The sequence below is a fragment of the Echeneis naucrates genome, chromosome 18 (assembly GCF_900963305.1).
Source record: "Echeneis naucrates chromosome 18, fEcheNa1.1, whole genome shotgun sequence".
NCBI classification, from domain to species: Eukaryota; Metazoa; Chordata; class Actinopteri; order Carangiformes; family Echeneidae; genus Echeneis; species Echeneis naucrates.
In genome coordinates, this window is record NC_042528.1 from 5,950,674 (window position 1) to 5,973,831 (window position 23,158).

Consider the following 23,158-nt stretch of genomic DNA (forward strand, 5'->3'; position numbering starts at 1 on the left):
TCAAAAATGAAGGAAATGAAACATAAACCGGCCGGGCTGTGTTTTACTAAGTTCACCAAACTAACTTGGCTTTTCACTCATATTATATCTAGGAGCGAAAGTTTAGCTTTACTTTGACAGAATTCTGAATTGGGTTTATTTTGAAACGACTAACCGGATGTTGTCCTAACGGCGCTGCCTGTCTCGATCATGCTGGAGACCAGCTGTCTCTCGTACCATAGTCCAACTTTATAAGCCTTTAGGCTCGTCAAAGTTCGTGGACATCGAATTTACTCCACTGGACGATATGTGTGGAGTTAGTTAGCTCAACGTTTTTTTTTTTTAAATGCGGAACGGGACTTTGGTTTGCTCATGCTAGCTGTCCGGAGCTTGCAGTTGTAGCTGCTGGTCTACTTCACTGACAGTCATCTGTCTAAATGGAGACCTAGCGATACTGTGTGACATCTCCAGAGTCCGGAGGAGCGTTTTGATGTCTGCTGGGTTGCACTTTTAACCAAAATGTCGCAGCTGCTTGACCCCGACGACACCACTCCATTGCTCAGGGATGATGCAAGCAGGTGAGGGCAGAGTTCAGCAGCCAGTAGCTAACTTTGAGCACACTTTCACCAAACAGCCAGCTGGAGCTCTGCCCGGTCTGTCGGTGTTTCACCCTCCACCTGTTCTGTCCTGTCCCCTTGCTTGTGTGCAGTGATGACTCTCAGGATGGAGATTACAGGAGTCGCTGGAGGTCCATCCGAGTCATGTACTTCACCATGTTCCTCAGCAGTGTCGGTAAGGATGCCTACGAGTTAGAGAAAGTCTAACACTTACACTGTTATTATGTTAAAATGTCCTGTAATGTCCCTGTTACATGACGGAGACACAAAAAGTGGTGTCAGTTCAGCTGTCCAGAAATGTGAGATGTATCTGAGAAACTGAAGTGCAGAAGTATTTTATGGTCAAGGTTGAATCACAGAAACGTGAAACGATTAGTTTTTACTCTGAGACCTGCACACAAGCTATTTTAATCTGAAACGACTGAATAAAACACATGACATTTCTGCACCCTTAAAGAAAGAAATATATGTGCCCTTTCAGGTTTCACAATTGTCATCACATCCCTGTGGCCCTATCTACAAAAGGTAAATATGACTATTTTCTTGTTTTAAAATTTGTGGGATGATGATAATAAAATACTGGGTTTTGTTGTTTATAGGCAAGCTTTACTGCACAAACAGGAAGTGAAAGTCATACACAAAAAAACATGGTTTTGTTTATAGAAGTACTGTACTTGTCCTTCTCAGTAGTCACACATAGAGGTTCAGCAGTTCCTTCCTATGCGTTAAATATGGCAGCATGCATCAACGGTCTGATTCATTTGCACTGGAGCAATGTTTGCTTGAATGTTTTTCTTGTCTTTGTTTCGTACAGATTGATGATAGCGCCAATGCCAGCTTTCTGGGATGGGTGGTTGCAGCCTACAGTCTTGGTCAGATGGTGGCCTCACCCATTTTTGGCCTGTGGTCTAATTGCCGACCACGGAGGGAGCCATTAGTGTGCTCCATCTTCATCAACCTGTCAGCCAATATCTATTATGCATACACATACCTGCCCAAATCGAATAACAAGTTCCACATTCTCATGGCCAGAGCCTTCGTGGGATTTGGAGCAGGTAATGTTTGGGATTCTTAACTGTAGTTAACCTTAAGAACAAGTCTTTGCTCTACAAAAATGATGGTGCTCAGTTTCACACACCCCCTGAAATTGGATTTTGTCTCTTTATTGCAGGCAATGTTGCTGTGGTGAGGTCCTATGTTGCTGGAGCAACATCACTGAAGGAGAGAACAAGTGCCATGGCGAACATGAGTGCTTGTCAGGCCCTAGGTTTCATCCTGGGACCCGGTCAATATTACCTTATTTTGTTCAGATTACATACATCTCCTCAGTGGGTGTTATGTTGTGTGGAAACATCAAGGAAGAAGTCACAGATTCATTTTTAACCTTTCTGTATCTTTGTATACATTAGCTCTTCAGGCATTCCTATCATTTATTGGTGAGCAAGGATTCACAGTGGAGTTCATAAAACTGCAGTTCAACATGTATACTGCTCCTGCTTTACTGGCTGCTGCATTTGGCATCATCAACATCTTGCTGGTGATCTTGGTGCTGAGGTGAGGCTTTCCCACAATCTGTCTTCCTGTACCTATGTTGTTTATGGAAGGCCAATAAAGAACACCTAACTATGTCTTTAGAAACTATTAATTTCACTTGGCCATGCTTCTGCTGATTTTGCTCATTAACAGAGAGCACCGTGTTGATGACCATGGAAGACACATTCAATCCATCAACTACACATCAGAAGGTATATATTATTTTACAGGCTTACAATTAGTAATGGTTAATACATATTTAGGCAACTGCAAAATAAAGGATTTGTGCAGTTTTGGATCTTGACTACCCCACATCCTGTTATTAAACAGCATTTTAAAAATGACTTGGGTATAAATTTAATAGGTTTTTAATATTAACTTTATCACTGAGTCTGGTCCATTTTTTGTCGCACAAGTTTCTTGGGTTTTTTCTAAAGTCTAAAAATTATAAAAACAATTAGTGACACACTGTGCAATTTGCTCTTAAGAGTCCTTTACGTTAATGTGAGCTACGAAATAAAAATAAAAAATGGGCAAGAATTGTGAGACAGGATACTGCATTTTGGTGGTATCTTTTGCTGAGTATTGGTCAGTATTTCTTGGTTGAAGCCTTGATTCACCCATTTCTTCTCCTGTAGATAGAGTAGGCATAAACGAAGACATTAACGAAGAGGAAACAATAGACCAGGTGGCAGTCCTGACCTCCAACGTCCTCTTCTTCGTCGTCATGTTCATCTTTGCCATCTTTGAGACGTATATATTTCAATACAGAGTACAGACACAGTCCAATAAGAATGCAACTTATGGTTCTTATCATGTTATATCTAGACCTTAATGCTTTTCTGCATATTTTCATATTCAACTGTACATGTTTACATTTTTTCAGAATTGCCACCCCTCTGTCCATGGACATGTTTGCCTGGACGAGGAAAGAAGCAGTTTTCTACAATGGCATCATTATCTGTGGCATTGGATTTGAATCCATCATTGTGTTTCTGATTGTAAAAGTAGCTTCTCAAAGGTACCCTCACTCAGGAATCTTTTAAATCACAGTGGATCCCAACCCACCATACTTTAGTTTAACATGAGGAATGTTTTCTTCCTCCCAGAGTTGGGGATCGTCCTGTGTTGCTAGCAGGCTTGGCCATTATATTCTGTGGGTTTTTTATCCTGCTTCCATGGGGGAACCATTATCCCAAAATCCAGTGGGCAGGTATGGATTCTTTTGATTGCACAAATGGTTTAAATTTTCCTGCGTTGAAATGAAAAGCTATTACAAATTTATTGACTGATTGACATTTAATTTTTGGGGTATTGAAATAATACAAGTTTTAACAGACCATGTGAAGTAGCAAGAGTACTATTAAGAGTTATACTGTAATATATGTTTTAAAATTTAAATGCACTTTCATGTTTTTGTTTCTATTGAAAATACAGACATAAGGAACAACTCCTTGCGCAGTCAGATATCTGAGGCCATGATAGCCTCTAACAGCTCTGTAGAGCCTACGGGCTGCCCTTATGAACAGACCTGGTGTCAGTATACCCCTGCAATACACCTAGGCCAGTACATCACATCTGACATCTTGATTGGCGTGGGATACCCGGCCTGCAATGTGATGTCCTACACACTATATTCCAAAATCATTGGACCCAAACCTCAGGTAATCAGACTGTAGGATAAATGGAGCATTTTCCAAATTGTTTATTATTTTGAAATTCATTATGTATTTTGTATCTGCAATGTAACCATTCACTGTTGCTTTCTACAGGGTGTGTACATGGGATGGTTGACTGCCTCTGGCAGCGGTGCACGGACATTGGGCCCTGTCTTTGTCTCCCAAGTTTATACCATACTGGGACCTCGTTGGGCCTTTAGCATCATCTGTGGTATGCTGGTAATGGCCATCATCTTCCTCAGCTCTACTTACCGCAGACTCATTGCATTTTCTGTACGATATGGAAGAGCTGTAGAATAACAGGGGACACTGGAGAGGCCTTGTTTTGGGGTTGTTGTTGTTGTGTGTTTTTTTTTTTTTTTTGAAGACTATTCACGAAATTCGTGGCTATGTTGATGATTTTTGGTTCTTGTTACTTACTTTCCATTGTATGAACTGACAAGGCCTTGACAGAATAAGACTCAGGGATGGCCCTTGAAGGTGAAGCGATAAAGTCAGGGTTTTTCTCATGACTTCACCAAAGACGGCTGCTTTTCTTTGATTTCAAAGGGTCTAAAGACGCAAGCTGTACTTTTTCTGAAATAGCACACGACTCAGATTAGTTTTAAATCAACAAGTCACTGACATTTGTTACTGATATATTGTAAAGGAATAAGCACTATTGGTCTTAAAGATAAATTCTGAGAAATGTGGTCACAGAAATTATTTTGGCAAAGCATTTGCAAAACCTAAAATAGTTTTGATTATGTCTTAGCATGAAATTAATGTTTGTGTACAAATAATCTTTGTAAACAGCCATGTATTAAATAATGGTACTTTTGAGTATCAAATTCTGCACTTTTTACAGAATGTGCCGACAATTAAAACATGTTTGAATCATTTGATCTGGCGTTCCTTATACTGTACGTCCTACACTACAGCAACATGTTAGTTGGTGATTTTTGTCATGTAAGAAATTTGACTCTAAGTGATAAACAAACAACCATGACATTGTGCGTGGAAATTAATAATTTCAGCAAAACTGATTCTTCCTTCATTGAGCTGTTTTTCTCGAAGCGAAACTACTGAACTCATATTTTTCAGTTAAAAGCTTTACTTGTGGTTGTTTGAAACTGTAGGTTGTTGTCTACCTGAAATAGGAAACTGACATGCAAATGTGTTTATGGTAATTACTAACTGTGAAATGTATTAAAGATATAATGTGATTTTACATTCATTGTGCCATTTCACCAATATTGTCCTTTTCAGTTTAATCTGGATTAATAAACAATCAAGGAAAAAGTCAGTAAAAGATTAACTATCTGCGTATACTTATGTCAAAAGAAACTAGTCAACTATAAAAATATTCTTCACCCATGTAGACACTAAAAAGAAATATAGAAACACAGGGACAAGAATAAATATTAAATTACACCATTTGTATGATATTGAATACGTATATTAGGTATGTACATAATATATATATATAAATAATGTTTGGAATATTTTGATGTGATGTTGTATGGAGTACAAATACACAAAATGTGTCGTTCCAAATGTCATCAGTAAGAACTGGGATTATACAGAGGTGAAGTTTGGCCTGAAATCAGCAGTGACGCTGACTGTCCAGCAGGAGGCAGCGTTGAAAAAAAAAGTTCACGCGATGATACTTGAGAGCGCGCGACCGACATGTAGGTGAAGTTGGAGGCAGCTAACGTTAGCGTGAAATTAACACACTTTAATGTGCAGCTCACTCGGTGTGAAGAGCACATGAAGCCTCAGCGGGTCCATTTCACCGAACATGGACACGGCTGCAGACGAGGCGGGTAAGAGAGCGCTTCTTTGCCTCCCGTGGGAAGTTAGCGGGGAGTTCAGCTAACGAGCTAGCTGCTAATGCTGTTTCGCACCGACGGCCGGAGTTGACGTCGTTTCTCTGCCTCTTTTTCAGAGTTGACGGATATTCAAATGTTCGTAAGTACACAGTCTAAATACGCACATTTCAGCACGATGTGGCTCATCAGACTCTTCAGGCTCTGCTCAGAGTCACTTCCTGTGTACATCCAGCTCCGATCAATGTGATGAGCTTCGGTCTGTTTCACTCATTTGTGAAATCAACATTTGACTAATAGCAATCGTTATTAAACTCGAGAGCTGTACTGACGGTTTTCCCTTTGTTTTGTTCATGTGTTTAAACTTTCTCTAAAAAGAAAAGATTTCCCTTTGAAAGGGGGATGCAGTCGTGTCTCTCTTGAACGTTTCGTCGTTGGCGTTAGTCTGCTTCTCTGAGTTTATCCACCACTGCATGTTCTTCCACATGGGACTCAAGCTGTGTAATGGGTCCCCTGTAAAGCAGAATATAGACGTTTTGGGGACACAAAAGTGATGTATCACTGTCTTTAGTAGCCAAGTAATAGAGGAAAAGGTGAGATGGCACCATCTGAATCTGAACTCTTTCTGTGTAAAGGAAAGTGAAAGTTTAAGATGCACATCCTGGATTTTAGTGCCAGTGAGCTGAACTCAGGCTCAGTCTGTTTTGAATTTGGATTTGAGGCTGGGTGTTTGAGTTAATCTGATGGTTGTTGTGAACTACGTGGATCTGACAGTAACATTTCTCTGTCTCATGTGCAGCAAAGGTTTGCGGGTATGTTTGAGAGACGTGTTAGACTTAAGAGGACAGTAAGATTTGGCCATCTTGGTAAGACATTCAAACATTCACATTACTCTTCCAGTGCACACACTTAACTCTGCACATTTTCTTATTATGTTTGTGAAAGTTTTGAATTCATTCTGGAACTTTGTTCAGAGTTTGTGAAATGTGTTTGGTGTAACATCTTCTTTTGCCTACTAGGTATGGAATATGAACAAGAGCTTGATGATACTGCTGAGGATGATTATGAAAGTGACACCTGGACACATGGTTACAACAATTTTTGGGGAGTTTCAAGGCTGTCTGACATGAATAGTGATAGAGGATTAAGTGGGAACCAAGCAAGGTCATCCAACTCTGTTTATCAGCCTCCAGTAAATTACTTATCTTCAGCTGACCTTCCTGGCCCATCTGCCACAAAAGTTCAGACAAAGAACAATGTAAGTAAAATTTTGTTTTATTTGTATTTCCGATTCTGATGCCTTCGTTCTGATGTTAAGCAATTCTTTTCCAACTCTTTTTAGGATATTGAAAGAGAGGCGAAATTATTACAAGAAACAAAAAAAAACAAAGAAAAGGCTGAGAAGAAGAAGCTTAAGAAACAGGTACGTTATTTTAGTTTTTGAGTCATGATTGAATGTTAGGTGGTGAAAACTATAGTGTGCATTTTCTCCAAACAGAAGCGGAAAGAAAAGTGTCGTGAGAAGTTGGGAAAGGAAGAGCAGAACCCCTTAAAAGTTGAAGAGGTAATGCCCATTTAAGGCAAAGAGCTTTGAGAGGGAGTTGCCATTTGAAATTTTAACAAGTGAGTTTTTGTTTTTCAGGGAAAAGGTGTCTCAGATCAATCTAAGGAAGAGGAAAGGAAGCCAAGTAATGACGAATCTAAAGATAACAATTCCAGTGTTAAACAACTGACTTCAACCAAAGACAGCAATGAAGATGAATCCAGTGATGATGATAGTGACACCAAGAATGACTCCTGTGACTCTGAGGTAGCATGTTAATTCAAGCAATATATCTGTGATTAAGACAAATTTCACCTCTGCACTTTTTTCTAAACTGTTTTTGATTATTTTCCTCATTCAAATCTCAGCCCAGAATAATTTCTCATGTGAGCTACAATCTGATAACTGTTAGATTAAAAGATTAACAGTGAAATTATACAAAAAGAGAATTAAAAATGTTGTTTTACACACATTTAGCATGTTAACAGGTGAACAGGATTAGGGGATGGAAAATGTAGATATTTATCCTCTGGGCCAATGACTAACTGTGTCTCTTAAGTACTAATGTGTACCGTTTGTTTAACTGATTCTTTTTGTTTTTAAAGGAACTGGATATAACAAGTGCTTTTGTGACTAAAGCTGCTCTCATAGCCAAACGTAAATTGGAGGCCAAGGCCAGACCTGAGAGGAAGGAAAAAAAGCTGCCGGATAAAGATAGTAAAAAAACTGTCCCTGGCAAACCCAAGGACGATCCAGAGGTGAAGAAGGTGAGCAAGCCTGAACCCAAATCAGGGACAGATATTTTATTTATTTATCTTTTTTAAATCAACTGTCATCTCATTCCTGTTACTTTCTGAGCAGGATCCTGTGGCCCCTAGCATCCCTTCCATTGAAGATAATATAAAAATAAGCACAGAGCTTGCAGGTAGGTATTTACCCTTTACACATGTACGCGCTCAGCCAACTGTTGATGACTATTATGTCGTATGTTGAATTTTAACCTGAGGTTTTTCTTTCCTACAGTTCTTGGAAATAACTTTGCTAGTTCTGGAGACTTTAAAATGGCTGTGAAATATTTCACAGATGCAATTAAGCACAACCCTAAAGAGTTCAAGTAAGAACAAGTCTTCTACTTCTGTCATAGTAAATTTATACATGTTTATGTGTTGCTCAAACTTTTCATTTTGTTGCAGGTTGTTTGGCAACCGCTCCTTCTGTTTTGAAAGGATGCAAGAATATGAAAAGGCATTGATTGATGCAGAGTTGTGTCTCAATATGTGTCCAGTCTGGGTTAAAGGGCTGTTTAGGAAAGGCAGAGCTCTGGCTGGTCTGAAGGTAAATGTCTCCCATGAAATCCACAACTTTCATACTAAATGGTCATCTATATTTCTGCTGATCCGATATATAGTTCAGTTTTCTTAATTACTTTATGCTGCCATATTGAACTGTGATCCTATAATCACTAAGTTTTTAAATATGAGCCTCCTCCCTGTTAAGTTGGTTGCTGTGAGTCACTCACTTTCACATCAAAGTCCTTTTTGTTTACACATTTCAGGTTAGGCTGACTTTTGGATCTCTTGGTCTTGGTGTAACATACTGAATTCCTTCAAAATGTCACTGAGCTCGAGTCTGGCCTTTGATGTAGTCCCTAGACAGCAACTGAAGAGACCTAACCTTTTTTCTTTTGTCTTCATCCAGAGGTATGAGGAGGCTGCTCAGGCTTTCAGGGAGGTTCTCAAACTGGAGGGTTCATATACAGAAGCTTACCAGGAGCTAAAGCTAATGCAGCTAATGCAGCTAATGGTGTGTAACAGGAATAGGTGTGGTTTTTTTAACCACGGAGATGTGACACTTATTTTCAACAAAATGATTTAATGTCAGAAAGGTTAAATCATCACTGAAGGTGTTCTAATCTGTGTTGTGCTTCAGGAGCATGGTTTCACCCAACAGCAGAGCTTAAAAGCTTTAAATAGTCACGGAACAGTTGAAAAAGCTCTAGAGGCTCTGTCTAAATTTAACCATCGACCAGGTGAGTCTGCTGTCAGAGAAAAAGTTGTTTTAGCTTGTCGTGTACATACTTCTGTCAGTTCAGTTGGCACATTTCACATATTTAAGTGTGTGTACTGTACCAATTTTAAACTCTCCTTCTGTTTAGGGGTCACCCACACACCAGCCCAAGTGGTGAATGTCACTGGAGTTTCTCCCATCCTTAAAGCCAACAAAAACCCTGCACATGCCCATCTTCCTCAGTCCCAAGATGTACCAAAAACATCACTTAAAAACTGCCACTCAGGCCAAGTGGAGAATATGTCAAATATCCAGAGTGAACCGAGGCGTGTTCCTAATCCGGTCACAAAGATGAAGTATGAAAAAAGTAATCCACCTATGTGAGTATAAGTACAGTCACTGCAGTGTGTTGAATACCATGGCACTGATTATTTTTTTTATTCCCCCCCACCACTTTTCAAGTTCATTGCCAGTGAATGAGTGATATGAAGGTGGAAACAAAGTCTTGGGCCAAACTTTTGTTCATAATGTTTCTTTTAGTAGTGAATATTTCCCAAATGGTCTGTTTCCAATCTATCAAAGTAGCCACAATTATCCCTTGGGCTGTATTTGGTTGTATTGCAGCAGGGAGCTCACTTTGAACTTTCTCCTCTGGGGCAAATTTGTTTCTGTCATCAAATTTTATATGGCAGGAGCAGAGCCTTGAATAGACTTCTTCAAAGCGAATACTTCACCATACACATCAATTTGTCAAGTAAGCATTACAGAAACCAGTATAATTCAAAGCCTGTAGTGATTGTTCCCAATTCCCATATTAGACAAGCTTCATTACTATGCAGACACTTGACTGATAGTTATTGGCATGGCTTTACCTCTAATGAGACTGTATATTCAAAGAGAGTAGAAAATCATTGCCCACTTTTATTTACTTCACTTTCTTATCTGAGAAATGTCTTTGTAGATAAAAACACCAACATGCATAACAATCAGGATTTCTGTAGGGTGGAACACTTCATCCGTCACTTTCATTTTCTTTCACCAGGGAGCTGTTTCCAGTCTGGGTGGGAAACTTGATTCATCCAGTAACTGAATCTACAATAACCAACCTGTTTAACGAGTAAGACAGACAATTTCATGTTGTGCTTTCATTATTTACACAAATCAACCCAATCTGTTTCGACAAACAGACTCTCTCCTCCTGCAGGGCTGGGGCTGTCTTTAGTGTCAAGGTTCTGGCTACCAAACGATGTGCCTTTGTAAACTTTACTAAACCTGAGTATTGTGATGAAGCAATCCGACGCTTTCATGTACGTACATCCTGAACTGTGAGATGACATTACAATGTTTACAATGAAGGAATAACCTTTGCTTCCTGCTTCAGGGTCAGACACAATGATCTCTCACTTACTTACTCTCTATGGTTTGATTCTTACAACAGCTCTGATGCTCCTACACAGGTTCTAACAAACTTTATCTGTTCCCTGAAAAAGTTAAGCTCTTTCATATTAGCTTCCAAAGACATACATGTAAGAAATAGACTCTGTCGGGACTCCTTTTGGATTTTCCTTCAAGCAACTGCTAAGTTAATGTTCCTCTTCACTTCCTCAGGGCTTTGAGCTCAACAACATGAAGCTGGCAGTGAGATACCCCGACAGGATTCCTCCAGGCATGGGCATTTCCAAATCTGCCCTCAGGGCTGATGACCTGCAAGATGAAGATTTCAGGTGAGTGCTTTAAATCAAACTTTCATTTTGAAGGAGCAGTTCGGTATTCACTTTTTCTCCAAAGCATGAGATGAAAAGATTGACACCACCGTGCCTATGAGGCCTGCAGAATATGCAGAGAAATGTTTCATATAGGAAGAGATATTAAAGTTCTGGTTTTCATGAGGTGTTGTACCAAACAAACATGTTGCTTTACATCTGAAGATGACGACTTGTAGGCAGGGCCCCTGTAGCAGAACACTTGTAATGCTAACAGGTAACAAAAGTTGGGGCACATTTTATCTGTAGCAAAAATTCAGCTCCTGAAATTTCAATATTACATTTAGCCCTTCTGTGATTTCAATGAATGGTGCTGCTTTAGTGTAGAACAAACTACCAACCTTGAACAGGAAATGTTAGCTCCTGGTTCTCAGGATGATGTGCTGTAGCTGTTTCCTGCTCACAGCCCCTCCAGCTCCTGCCTGTTTACCAAGAGGTCGTTCTAGCACATGAACAAAAAACATCTTTTCTGAGCTGCAGTGTTGATGTTAGATTTGGAGAGGCAGGATAGCTGTTCCGCTCCGATTCCAGCATTTATGCTAAGCTTACACAAGTATTGATCTTTGCATCTTAACGCCCAGCGAGGAAGGAAATCCTCCAATTTCAAACCCTTCCTTTACAGAGGCCTATTGTATCATCAGACCAAAGTGGTAAAATATTTACTAAAGATGGTCTGAACTGTAGTTGGTGGGAGAAGCTATGCTGTTTTCTACACATTTCAACTAATCCTTTCTTTGCAGGCAAACTGCTTTTGGAAGCCGAAGACCTGTTCGTCCTTTCGGACCAGTCTCAGGCCACGGAGACTTTTACAAGCACTGACAGAAAACTAGGTGCCTCTTAGCTTCCCTGGGTCAGAGATATCAATAAAAGCAGAATCTCTTCTTGTCCAGTACAGACTAATCAATAACACCTACAAACTTAAAAGGCTCTGCTTCCTCTTAGCAGAGCACCTGTGTTATTAAAGGACCACAGAAATCTGCACCTAATGCAGTCTAGGCCTATTTTTAGATGGATGAACATCTTGTATATTTTTGACCAAAGTAAAAACAATCAGGAATTACCTTTTTTTTTTTTTAATGCCAGGATTGTTAAAACTCGATTCAGATGGCCGTTAGTTTTAAGTCTGTAAATTATAATTTACATATGAACTTACAGTACAGTAATTATGTGCCTCATGTTTTGGGGGCCAGATAGCAGCCTCTCAGAAGCTCTGGGAATACCTGCACACTGAGTATTACTGCTTAGCTGCCAGTGACGCCGAGCTTATTTACATATTATGAACTTAAAAACAAAAAGGTATTACAAGAGACTCACCTTTAAAACTTTAACCCAAATGATCTGTATTCATCTCCATCATTATCACTTTATTTTATCATTCTGAAAATAATCTTTTACAATACAGCAGGCACTATTATGCTGCATACCGAAGTTCAGTTAAATTGTTTAAGGTTTATCATAATTAACAGTGTCTAAGGTTTATCAGTGGTTGAGCGTAGGGGGACTATATCTCATGTTCTTTTATGCACATGCCCTTCATAATTATTTCAGTGTTATCATATTCTTACATCAAGAAATAAAGATTCTTTAAAAGTTGAGAGTGCCTGTTCATTATTTAAACTTGCTGCTGGCTTTATGAATTTGGACCTATTCCATTTTCTATATTGAACTTATAGGCCCAGCGTACTGTACATGATACTGTATGGTCAAATTCTAGTATGAAAACTACATAACGTGAGTTTTAACTTTTCTCTCCAGTACCACGTGATTCAGCCAAATATTGAACTGCAGTGTGACCTTAAGGCAGCACAATGTGATGCATTAGTATAAAGCTAAGCAGTTAAAGCTGACGTACTCAGTAGATATAATTGAATTGAATGAATTGATATTTGGAAACCGGACCCCTCTATGAGACTTATAATGGAATGTTCCATCCTAAACAAACTCAGAGTGGACATGGGACTCTCAAGGTCCTTGGGACATTTGTCCTCTGTGTCCAGGCAGAAATCCAAATGCATCTAAAAACGGGCTAAACCTTCTAAATGTTCACTACAGGTCTGAGCCAATAGATGGCAGCACAAGCAAATCAGTAGGTCTGCAGTGAGCTGACCAAGTCCCTACAATAGATGTAAAGTCAAAGAAAATTTTCCACGCTGGAACCTACAGCAGGACTACTGAATAAAGGAGGAAATGTGGAACATACCATGATGGAGCTGAAGTCCTGAGCAGTACAGCGAGTACAGCGGAGTTCTGCAGCAGCACCTGGAACATCAGCACAAACTGTTTAAACAAAGGTTTTGATGTACATACTTTCTTCAACTTAATTTAAAACTACAGTCACACCAAAAGGTTTGTGTACTTTGTGTAAAACTTCAATGTAGCTTTAATTGTGACAAGTTTACTTTGTACATGCATCATCTAATGGCAGAACATCTTGAAAAATAAAAAAAAAACAAAAACCAAAGAAATCAAATGTTTGTTCAGCGTTTGATGATGCAACGTCAACCGAGGCGAGCAGATCAAAGTATGAAGGAACAGAAGACTGCCATCCTCACAGCACACTCATGGCTGTGTGAGCTCCAACTGAACAACATTGGCCTCGCATTAGCTAGTAAAGATAAACAGTGTTCAGACAAAATACAGAAACTATAAGATGAGCCACCCACAGAAAATACCCTTGATTTCTCCATTAACTATTATAATGTATTTATTTACTTTTTGGCAAAATACATAAATCCTTATTGGCACAGTGAACTTAAGATGAAAGTTGTAGGGAATATTTACACAACCTAACAAACATGATTCATTCAATTTTAACACTCCAGCACATTAAAAAAAGGCAGCAAAAACATTCATCTCCCTAATGCGAGCTGCACCTTTCACCTGTCATCCTCACTTCATACGGAGCACGCTGTCCACAACTCTTTGTCTCTGTGTTAATTATGCCATCTAACTGCTCCATTCATAATCATCCATCAAAGCATACATTTAAAACTACAGAAACAGGTGCAGTTCAAAAGGCATGATTCAGAGTCAGCACACACACAGCGCCACTAATGGCTCATCAGCTGGAGTCACATATTCATAACTCCTGATCAGCTGTCCTCCAACACCTGCTGCTGCACAGCCATTCCACATTCTGTTTGAAAAATTAGATTAAAATATAAAACCTACAATAGCTCTTGAAACACTGATCCAGCTTTTGTGATGGCAACTTTGGGCTTAATTAAAGCCAGAAAACCTCGGATGTGCACCCAGCCATGACCATGCAGCAGCAGGCCACAAGAGTATCTGTTAACACCGCGCCTTAAAAACACTCATGACGTTCCAGCTCATAGTGTCTGTAAGAAGTAGCTGTGAATCATTTCCACTCATTTCTGTTTGCTCTTTTTGAGGTCACACATGACAAAGCTAAAACTTTGATTTGAAATCTTCTTTTATCTTACATTTCCAAAAACTCAACTCAAAGAATGACACTCAAGCAGGACTTGGTGTGATTGCGAAATCTTTGGTGTAAACAGTTTTGTAGCACATCACTTAGTCCGTTTTGTTCTGAGCCATCAATATTGCACCTCTATAATTGCAGCAACTGGCTTCTTTTTTGTTGCTTCACAACCTCGCTGAACTCTCATATGGAGCAACAACAGATGGAATTCAAAGCTGACATTATAAGAAAATCAGTTATATCACAACTATTTTAATTCAATGCATTATTTAAGTAACTTTTTACATTTTGAAATGTAAATGAAAAATGTTTTAAGTCTTGGACTCTGGTACGATTATTGTCCTTTTAATGTTTTTAAATATTTCTTAATTTGAGTGGGCCATAATGTGAGACATCAGACAAAATGCACTTTTCCTCTTAGGGTGATTCTATGGTCTTTTCAGACATAAACATCCTATTTTATGGTCCATCTCTGAAAAAATAGGAGATATAAAATCTCTCAGAGAGCAGTGGACAGGGCAGCTGAGATCATGTAATGCTCTAATGGCTCTTACCAAACAGCTCATCTCTGCTGGAGGCCAATGATGAAGGATGAGGAAGTGGGGTGGGTGGAGGGAGTCTTTGCACTCCAGCGGCTCCGCTGACACATGGCTGCCTGCCTGGATCTCAGCTGCAGCACCAAGGTCAGCCAGACTCCTGTGTCCAACTCCACAGTGGGCTGAGAAGTACGGTTCACACACTGACTGGGCATTTGGCATGAGAGAGCTAGCAGGCAAATAAATGAGATTTTTTTTTTTAATTTAGCAATGAGTGGCAACAATTTATTCTTGAAAGCAGAAGTTAAAGAAAAGGGTCCACTTCTGGAGCTTCATCAGCAGATGGAGATGCCCAAATGTCAACACTCCATGCTGAAGCTGTTGTAATAGGATCAAAACACTCAAGAGCAGCTATAAACATGGTTGGGAAGACCAGAACAACTCCATCTGCTGAGACCATGTGATTTACAGTACAGCTACTCAGTGGACACTGTCATTGTGTTCCCAACTAAATAGACTTTAAAAAGTAGAACATTTACCTTAAAGTGGAGGAATCCTTCACCCATTTATGAGGGTTAAACTTTGCATACAATGTGCGCCACATAAAATCATGTTTAATTTCAAATTAAACAGCTTCACAGTGAAAACAAAGTGAAAAAAACTATTAAAGATTACTCAACATAATCTAAAATCTGGGTTTGTTTTTGTTTTTTTGGAGGGGGGGCATGACAGAATTGTGCTTACTACACTTTCTACCATCACAGCTTCAGACAGACGTGTTCAGTATCACTTTCTTCACAGCTGAAGGCACCCGTGTTTTGTCTTTTCTAATTCTTTCTGAATCTGAAAAACAGATCCTGCAAGTCGAAAATGAAGATTGGGTACAAAAATAAAAGTTGTGTCCTCTGACTGTTATATAAGGTGGTGGAAATGTTGTTTGTGGGTGAAATTCCTGATTTCAGAAAAGTGCTCCTCAGACAGTCAGTGGTTAATCCTGACCTCCATCAGACCACTGCAGGTGTCTGTCCTAATCCGAACCCAAACGACTCAGAGTTCGAGCTCCATCTCCAGCCAGGCGAAATCTGCTCTTTGTCAAAAGTACCATCACAGGAGTCTCAATGCAAGTTAGTTTGGAGGACAAAGAGTTAAAATTCCCCCATCACGACACCATTCCCAGGTCAGCTCCAAAGGCAGATGTTGCTCATGGCCTGGCAGGTGGAACTGCTCTCTGCAGGAGACAAGTAGATCTTGCCACTGGGGCAAACACACACCTCGTAGAAGGGCTGTTCCTGGGAGGCCTGACTGGGAGATGCTGTGAAGACGCCCAGTGGGAGGCCCCCCAGCTGTATGGTGTTAGCATCTAAAAGAATCTGGGAGCAAAAACATTTGGAGATAGGAAGTCACTGAAACAAAATCCCTAAAAGATAAGTGTGCATTCATTCAATAAAGCGATCTCTCCGGTAAACAATTTTTAGCCATGTTGGTGATTGATCATTGACATCTGCTCTCCAAAATACAAGCAACGCCCCCCAGTTAGGAGACGGTTTCCCACCACGTTTATATGAACTGTAATCTAGATGATCCTCTGATGTTCTATTATCTGGTCAAATTATAATTCCTCAATGGAGACATTAAGACTGAAAGCCCTTACTCTGGTTATTTGGTTCTAACATGTTATTTCATGTTTCATCCTTTTTTTTTCTTTTTTTTTTTTAAATCAGCATTTGTTCCCATAAATCTCATACACCACAAAGAAGGTGAACCTTTTATGAGATCATGTTTTATATTAAGCACAATCGAAGATAAGATATTGTGCTTTTATAGGCCGTCATGTGTCGTCATATTCCAGTAACTTCCTGTAGTCTGAGGTGACATACTATTCCTTTAATGCTGACCATGAACTTGTTCTTGGGATCTGATTTAGTTATAATGTATCAATGTCTGCGAAGAAGACCAAGAGAAAGGTGCAACTAGCAAAACAACCTACAATAAATCCTCCTTCATTACGGTTCTGTTTAGTTTTTGTCCGAAGATTTTCCAAGGAATATCGATTCATTCATACAGTCATTGTAAAGGATGCGGTCGAGCCTCCTTACCTCTCCCTCTGTTGACCCCAGCTGGAGGTCCTTTCGGCTGCTGACCTTCAGCAGTCCCCTGGCAGCACTAACTTCAACCCCCCTGGGAGCCTCCATGGTCAAGGTCCGTGTTGGAGACTCCAGTCTGACAGGAATAAAGAAAACCAATAAGAAAAAAAAAAAAACAAAAGCAAGCACCAGCTCAGAGATTTAGTGCATGAATTCATCGATTTATTCTGTTTATACTTTAAGGAATTCATCATTAAAACTTTGCCTTTCAGACTTCTGCTGCTACATTCGTGTATTTTGGGTGTTCTACCAATGACTTCCCCACCTGTGGCATATTAAAGTAGCTGTTCATCTTCAAATAGCACTTCTCATTAGCCTCATCCTTTATGGCTCCTAAACAGCCCATTATTGTATCAGCTGATTTTGACCTTCAGCGACACCGAAGTTAATCTCATTTGCATTTTCCTCCCGTGGACTATTTGTTTACACAGGGAAAGATAAGTGTGAGAGCCAATCAATGTGGAATTTGTTTTCATAACTCGTAACCATTTCAAATTGATTTTCTGCCCCCATCTTCCCCAAATCTGTTTTCAATGAATTTAAATGGAAGACTTTAAGGAGCCGACTTGAAATCGTTTAAATCACCATACCCTCTGAAAATGACACACATTTTGGATTATGTGCAAGTGGAATAAGGGGAGAGAAAAAAACAAAACAGAAAAGCAAATTAATTTCATCTGCATTCGAAAAGCCGCTTTGATTTTAAATCAGCTTTCAGTAGTTACAGTTTGGAGAGGATCCGTGAAATGTGCCTTTGACCTGGGACTGTTTGTGCCCTACACTCACAGGAATAAAGACACGGGCCTGCTGACTTGTTATTTTTTTCCAAATTAACTGCTTATTTATCTTTGTTCGCCTTGAAAGCAGCTCAAACAAAGCACAGATAATGTACAGTGTGATACTAACATGCCTTGTTAATTTCCTGTTTAGAATTCTATCTGTATCTTCACTTTTGGCTCTAATCGTCAGAATATATCGATCAATTAGTGTGCAGACTTTATCCACCTCCTGTAGCAGCACAAGCTGCCATTTCTTCGCCTGAAGCTATGCTGATCATTTGTGAAGCAACAAAAATCTGTTGCTAAGCTTCATACGTTTCAATAATTATTTCTAAAGTATTCACTGACTCTCTGTGACTTGGACGGATGAGTCATTAAAAGACCCATTAAAACACTGCACTGAGCTGTGCAATGAGAAGTTAGTGATATGTGACAAGTGTGTTTGTGTGTGTGTGACATTTTCACTTCATTGAAAACAGTTCTATCTTCTCTCACCCCCCCACACACAAACAAACAGGGCAATCCTGCAAGAAGACAAACTACTCAATTTCCAAGAGTGCTTGTTTCAGACACAGTCCAAAATACAGCATTAAATGAATTAAATGAAATATGTTTCTTTGGTTTTACAACTATCTCAAATTCTAGTTTCATGTACAGAAATCTTACGATCTGGTTTGTGAGGCTCTTAAAGTGGTAAGATTTCACATTTCACTTTACTGCTGATTGGTAAAACCAGTAACCATTACTATAAATGAGGTATAATTTAAAATACACCAATGGTTGCTTAAATTCATCATGATAAATGACACCATCTTAAGTACGATACCCACTGATAACTGTATTATGTTAAGCGGTTTAATCAATTGCTTTTACAGAGTGCTTTGCTGAAAAAGAGATGAGAAATCTATCTTTTTAACTGAAGTTATAAACAGTATTGGACAAAAATACTTCACTGATCATACAGAATATTATAAGACAGATTGAAAATTCTAAAGGAAATCTGCATAAGAAACTACATGTTCAGTTAATTTCCTGTTAAATCTCCTAACAGGTCCAAAGGGTTCCTGAAAAAATGTTAGATTTGAGACTAAATGAATGAATAAACAAAGCAGATTTTGTCTTTTAAATGTCCAGAAACATTCAAATGTTTGTCCTGAATATTTCAAGGCACCTGGCTCCAAACAGTAAAGTGGAAAATGTAAAACCTTCACTACAGATAAACAATGTGGTATTTGCAGTCTTATAAGTTGTTTACCACAGTCTGTTTTGAAGACAGTATCAACTCTTTTGTTGAGGGGGAAAGTCAAAGGTGAAAGTCGAGTTTATTATCATGAGTCAGCAGGTGATGCCCTTTCAGTCCAAACAGCTCCATGGCCTCCAGGAATCAGCAGATGTCCATAAACTACCAGACACTGCCACAACACGAGAAGATAAAAGAAATATCTACTGCCAACACCAATGCATCATTTTAAAAACTCACCCAATCCTATCAAAGTGGGACGGTCCTCATCTATCTTTACGGATCTCTAGAGGGCTCATCTTTTCCATGACCATGCTTTGCTCCTAACACCTCAAGCGCCAGTATGTCTATCTACCACTTAATATCCACTTCTTTATCTGATCCCACTTTATTTCACTTCATTGAATAGATTAAGTACTTAGAACAAGGCCTCCTGCTCCCACTGAAGCTTATGTATTGTCCCTCACCTCTATAAAATGGAAAAATGTAAATGAACATTCCTCAATTTTAAAGACTTTAATGAATGGCTTTCAGCTGAAAAACACTTTGCGGACTTTGCAGTTGAAGAAAATTTTACTATTTACTGCTCATCCTGTCACAGGCAGCACACATTAAACCAACAGAAACATAAAAAAAAAAAAAAAAAGAAGTAATAGGCATTAAATTCCTCAGTCCATCATGCAAACTCACATTGATCCCTGTACATCAAGTAAGAGCAAACCTGGAGTAGATCTAGCCCAATCATCAATGCTCCACAGTTCTATCATCCTCCCCAGTTTTATATCAGGCACATCATCAGCTGACTCATCATGAGCATTTCAACGTTTCATGGCATGAGGGATAAAATCATTTCTTGCTTGATAATCTCTAAATCTCCTTCCAGAGCAGAGAGGCTCAAATTCTCTGTACAGAAAATGTGATACAGATCAAGCATTTTTAACATGGATCATTTTTCTGGTTACAAAGCAATGATAGATGTTTATTTATAACCAGGGTATGTGCCTCCTTCTCAAACAAACCAATTATCTTTATTTCTGTATATAATAATCTCAGCTCTCCAAACATTTCTCTCATGGCCAAAAAAAACTATGTTTTTCTACTGCAGGTGCACCCCGGAGGCACAGCATCTCAATCCCACTAATCTGCTGGTAGGACAGTCAGACCAGAGCTAAGTGGGAGCAAGAGGAGTTGTTCTTTTCTGTCTTTATCTTCTTAACGAACCTGTCACTCTCGTGTGGACACAACTTAAGCTGAGAGTGTCCTGAAAGCTGCTCAGATCAACTAGGGAGGAGTATGCAGCTGGCTGTTCTCCAGGGAGACTTTAAACCTGAAGGAGAAGGAGAGCTCTAGAAGCTGAAAGGTGCACGGAAAGTAAAATGAAAAGCTGTTTTCCTGCTGTCTGATGTCAGGCCTGGAAGTGTACCAAGCGATGTCTCCCCTGTAAGAAACTAGGGAGCCTTCAAATCCAGTCTGGTCTGCTTTTGCTTTTAACATCAGTTTCATCTTATGACAGATTCCCATGTGCCTCTAAGCAGCAGTTTTATTTACAGGCCACAAAAAAATGAAAAGGTCTGCTCTTGACACTGCTGAGACCTGCAGCCTTTTTCTGCTATTAATCAGACGCCCATCATATATGTCCTGAACAGATCTCAAGAGAGTAGACATTTCTCTCTGAATATGAACAAACAAGATCACACAAGTATCAGAGTAAATGATGCAAACTTATCAGCCCTCAGATTCCTGTTCTTTCTGATGGTTTTGAGATGTTATGAACAAAAAAAATGTGCATCTGGAATCAGAGCAGCTCTTGTCAAATATAACAGGAATAACTCTCTTGGCCCAAATAACTAGCTTGATGTGTGTCCTCATACTCACCAGAGGACAGACTGAGAGTGAAACTGAACAGCAGAGGTTGCTGTGAGGTGAAGGAGCTGATCAGAGCCTGACAACAGCTATGACTAAAGGTAATGAAGCTGAGAGCTGAGAGCAGGACATGACAAACTGACACATCCCTCCTGCAGGACTGTGGCTGCTTTATAATAGCCCTCCCATTGTTTCAGAGATGACAACATCAAGGTTTCTATTCCTGACAGGCACATTTATTCATAAGTCATCATAAACAAACCTGTTCCCCAGTTTTAGGGTGTACAGACGACAGAAGATGAAAATTCTAAGAGAGACTCGAGACTGTCAGTCACAGGGCACTGAAAGTATTGGCCTATAAATCAATCACAATGTTCAACTGACCTTTTACACTACTAACTTCAATAAACCCTTCTAGATCGACCAAGCAATTGATTAATTGATCAAAAGAATGAATTCTGATGACTGACTGACCTTTTCAGACCTTTCCAAAGCAAAAGTGCCAATGATCCCTTTGAGGGGGATCTGCTGTTTTCTAACAGCTCACAGGCCATTTTAAGTTTTTCTGGTGTAAAAGTGCCTGAAGAAAATAGAAACCCCTACAGCACCTATAGTTCATGTCCTAGTGGATAACAAAGTTCAGCTTTTGTAAATCATACAAACTATGTAATTAAATGGCAGTGATTTTTTTTTATACTTGGTATATTCAATTATTCAGGAGCAACGCAAAGACAAACTTCAGCGAGAGTACACAGATAAAGTCCTGAGAGGGGAACAGGTGCTTCAAAAAGGAGGCGCATCTCAGGTGGGTTTCTTTGATTTTATCTCTGCTCTGTTTTCTTCCCAGATTACCATTGGCTTACAGAGAAATAAAACACATCACAAAGAAAGTGATCTTACTTTACAGAGGAAAAAAAGAGGAACATTGGAAGTGGGCCAAGCAGTGTCTTTATCATCCTGAGAGGTTTACTGACAGGTGGAGAGTGGCTTGCAAATAGGATTTAACTTGTCTCACTTTCAGAAAGGTGGAGAGGGAGAATAAATTCATTACTATGGATGAAAAGGCCCATAACCACGCATTCAAACTAAAAAAAAAAAAAAAAAAAAATGCATATGCCACTTTTCACATATATTCTGCACAGATAAAAAGGAAAAAAGAAAAAAAGGGCATCAGATTCTTGAACAAACTTGTTGGAGTGAAAAAGAGAAAAATAATGCCAAAAGAACAAGTTTGTGAGAAAGTGGGCATACAAGTCAAATGAATAAGATTTACAGAGGTGTAAATCAACATATTCATAATTCACCGTGTGTCTGTACAATGAAAACATGCCTTGGTTGACTGAGGCATCAGAGACAGCTCTTCTTGTTGAATCCTTTATGGATAGTTAGTAAATAAAGTGGCCTTGACCAATCTGCCTTAACTAGTAGAGCAGTCAATAGCAATGCGTACAAGTTATGCACAAAAAGAGCATTTAAAGGTCATAGGTCAAAAAGCCATAGTCACAGACAAGCTAAAGATGCAAGAAAATTTTAAATATTCAGATAAAAATGATGCATTCTGATATCTGCAGGAGAGGATAAAAATCCATTTTATTACACTGTCTCGCCTTTTTGCAGCTGATAACTTAAGGGTGGAAAAAGAAGGCCCAGCTTAGCAAATGTGAATGTCTGACAGAGTCATGAAGTCAACTGTCACTAGTCAAACTTTTTAAAAGAAGTGTTGTTGATAACTTAGCTCCTAAACTTTTGAGGCCCTAAGCATCCCGCTAAGAGGAGTATTATCCCCCTAACAGAAGGTCACGCTTTCCCCTCACAGGCACTTGTGTATACTTAGAGACTTGATTTTACAAGTAAATAGATCTGAGATCCCAGAACAGCTGTTGCCTCTAATTCATGAGTTTGATGAGTTTGTCCAACAACATTGAGGCTATAAAGTCAGGATTTTAGCAACAGTTTGGAATTCCTGGAGGTGACAGGAAGTTGGAAGTTAAATTGTCTTTACGGGCTGTGTTTCAGTCATTACCTCATACTTGTTCTGTACATGAGTCCAATGTTAATGTCAAAGTAAGGGAGAAGCAAAAAGATAAAAAGGACTAAAACTGGCTTAGACAAAGCAGAGCACAAACAGCCAATCATTTTATTATACTTAACATACTTCAAGTGTCCTACAAAACACTATCAATCTTCATATATGCTGCCACTATTTAAGCAGGTTTCCAAATAAA

At 39.3% G+C, this 23,158-nt stretch overlaps 3 protein-coding genes across 4 annotated transcripts in view; 2 read left to right on the top strand and 1 right to left on the bottom strand.

Annotated features, from left to right (window-relative positions):
- The first annotated feature begins 183 nt into the window (after positions 1-183).
- Positions 184-4,955, top strand: mfsd8 (major facilitator superfamily domain containing 8). The gene is made up of 12 exons (XM_029526465.1): positions 184-557; positions 689-771; positions 1,078-1,121; positions 1,411-1,651; positions 1,768-1,881; positions 2,006-2,150; positions 2,283-2,341; positions 2,768-2,882; positions 3,016-3,150; positions 3,239-3,342; positions 3,567-3,793; positions 3,902-4,955. Exons 1-12 carry the CDS (start codon positions 499-501, stop codon positions 4,106-4,108), a joined length of 1,533 nt encoding a protein of 510 aa, XP_029382325.1. The 5' UTR covers positions 184-498; the 3' UTR covers positions 4,109-4,955.
- A 504-nt stretch (positions 4,956-5,459) lies between these two features.
- LOC115058939 (hsp70-Hsp90 organizing protein 1-like) lies at positions 5,460-12,524 on the top strand. 2 transcript variants are annotated; one of them, XM_029526505.1, is made up of 18 exons: positions 5,460-5,613; positions 5,736-5,758; positions 6,416-6,482; positions 6,636-6,874; positions 6,959-7,039; positions 7,115-7,180; positions 7,259-7,426; positions 7,765-7,926; positions 8,021-8,084; positions 8,183-8,273; positions 8,353-8,494; positions 8,858-8,962; positions 9,089-9,188; positions 9,315-9,546; positions 10,209-10,283; positions 10,371-10,473; positions 10,775-10,890; positions 11,670-12,524. In XM_029526505.1, exons 1-18 carry the CDS (start codon positions 5,589-5,591, stop codon positions 11,746-11,748), a joined length of 1,938 nt encoding a protein of 645 aa, XP_029382365.1. In that variant the 5' UTR covers positions 5,460-5,588; the 3' UTR covers positions 11,749-12,524. The 2 variants fall into 2 exon arrangements, with proteins under 2 accessions (XP_029382365.1, XP_029382366.1); XM_029526506.1 differs by lacking the exon at positions 5,736-5,758 and having other exon boundaries at positions 5,482-5,613.
- Positions 11,270-23,158, bottom strand: part of LOC115058941 (zeta-sarcoglycan-like) — a 32,997-nt gene continuing 21,108 nt past the window's right edge. The window contains exons 7-10 of the mRNA XM_029526507.1: positions 17,004-17,127; positions 14,926-16,277; positions 13,130-13,188; positions 11,270-11,371 (exon numbers count right to left, since the gene is read on the bottom strand). Of these exons, the coding sequence (XP_029382367.1) occupies positions 16,086-16,277; positions 17,004-17,127 (316 nt within the window). The 3' untranslated portion in view covers positions 11,270-11,371; positions 13,130-13,188; positions 14,926-16,085. The remainder of the gene's footprint in view (positions 11,372-13,129; positions 13,189-14,925; positions 16,278-17,003; positions 17,128-23,158) is intronic.

What these genes read in the sequence shown, in the direction of transcription:
- mfsd8 (XM_029526465.1), top strand. Translation starts at nt 499, where the DNA reads ATGTCGCAGCTGCTTGACCCCGACGACACCACTCCATTGCTCAGGGAT. An exon ending in TCCCAAAATCCAGTGGGCAG is followed by an intron (nt 3,343 to 3,566) that starts GTATGGATTCTT and finishes TTGAAAATACAG; the next exon opens with ACATAAGGAACAACTCCTTG. An exon ending in TCATTGGACCCAAACCTCAG is followed by an intron (nt 3,794 to 3,901) that starts GTAATCAGACTG and finishes TGCTTTCTACAG; the next exon opens with GGTGTGTACATGGGATGGTT.
- LOC115058939 (XM_029526505.1), top strand. Translation starts at nt 5,589, where the DNA reads ATGGACACGGCTGCAGACGAGGCGG. An exon ending in AAGTTCAGACAAAGAACAAT is followed by an intron (nt 6,875 to 6,958) that starts GTAAGTAAAATT and finishes AACTCTTTTTAG; the next exon opens with GATATTGAAAGAGAGGCGAA. An exon ending in ACCCCTTAAAAGTTGAAGAG is followed by an intron (nt 7,181 to 7,258) that starts GTAATGCCCATT and finishes TTTGTTTTTCAG; the next exon opens with GGAAAAGGTGTCTCAGATCA.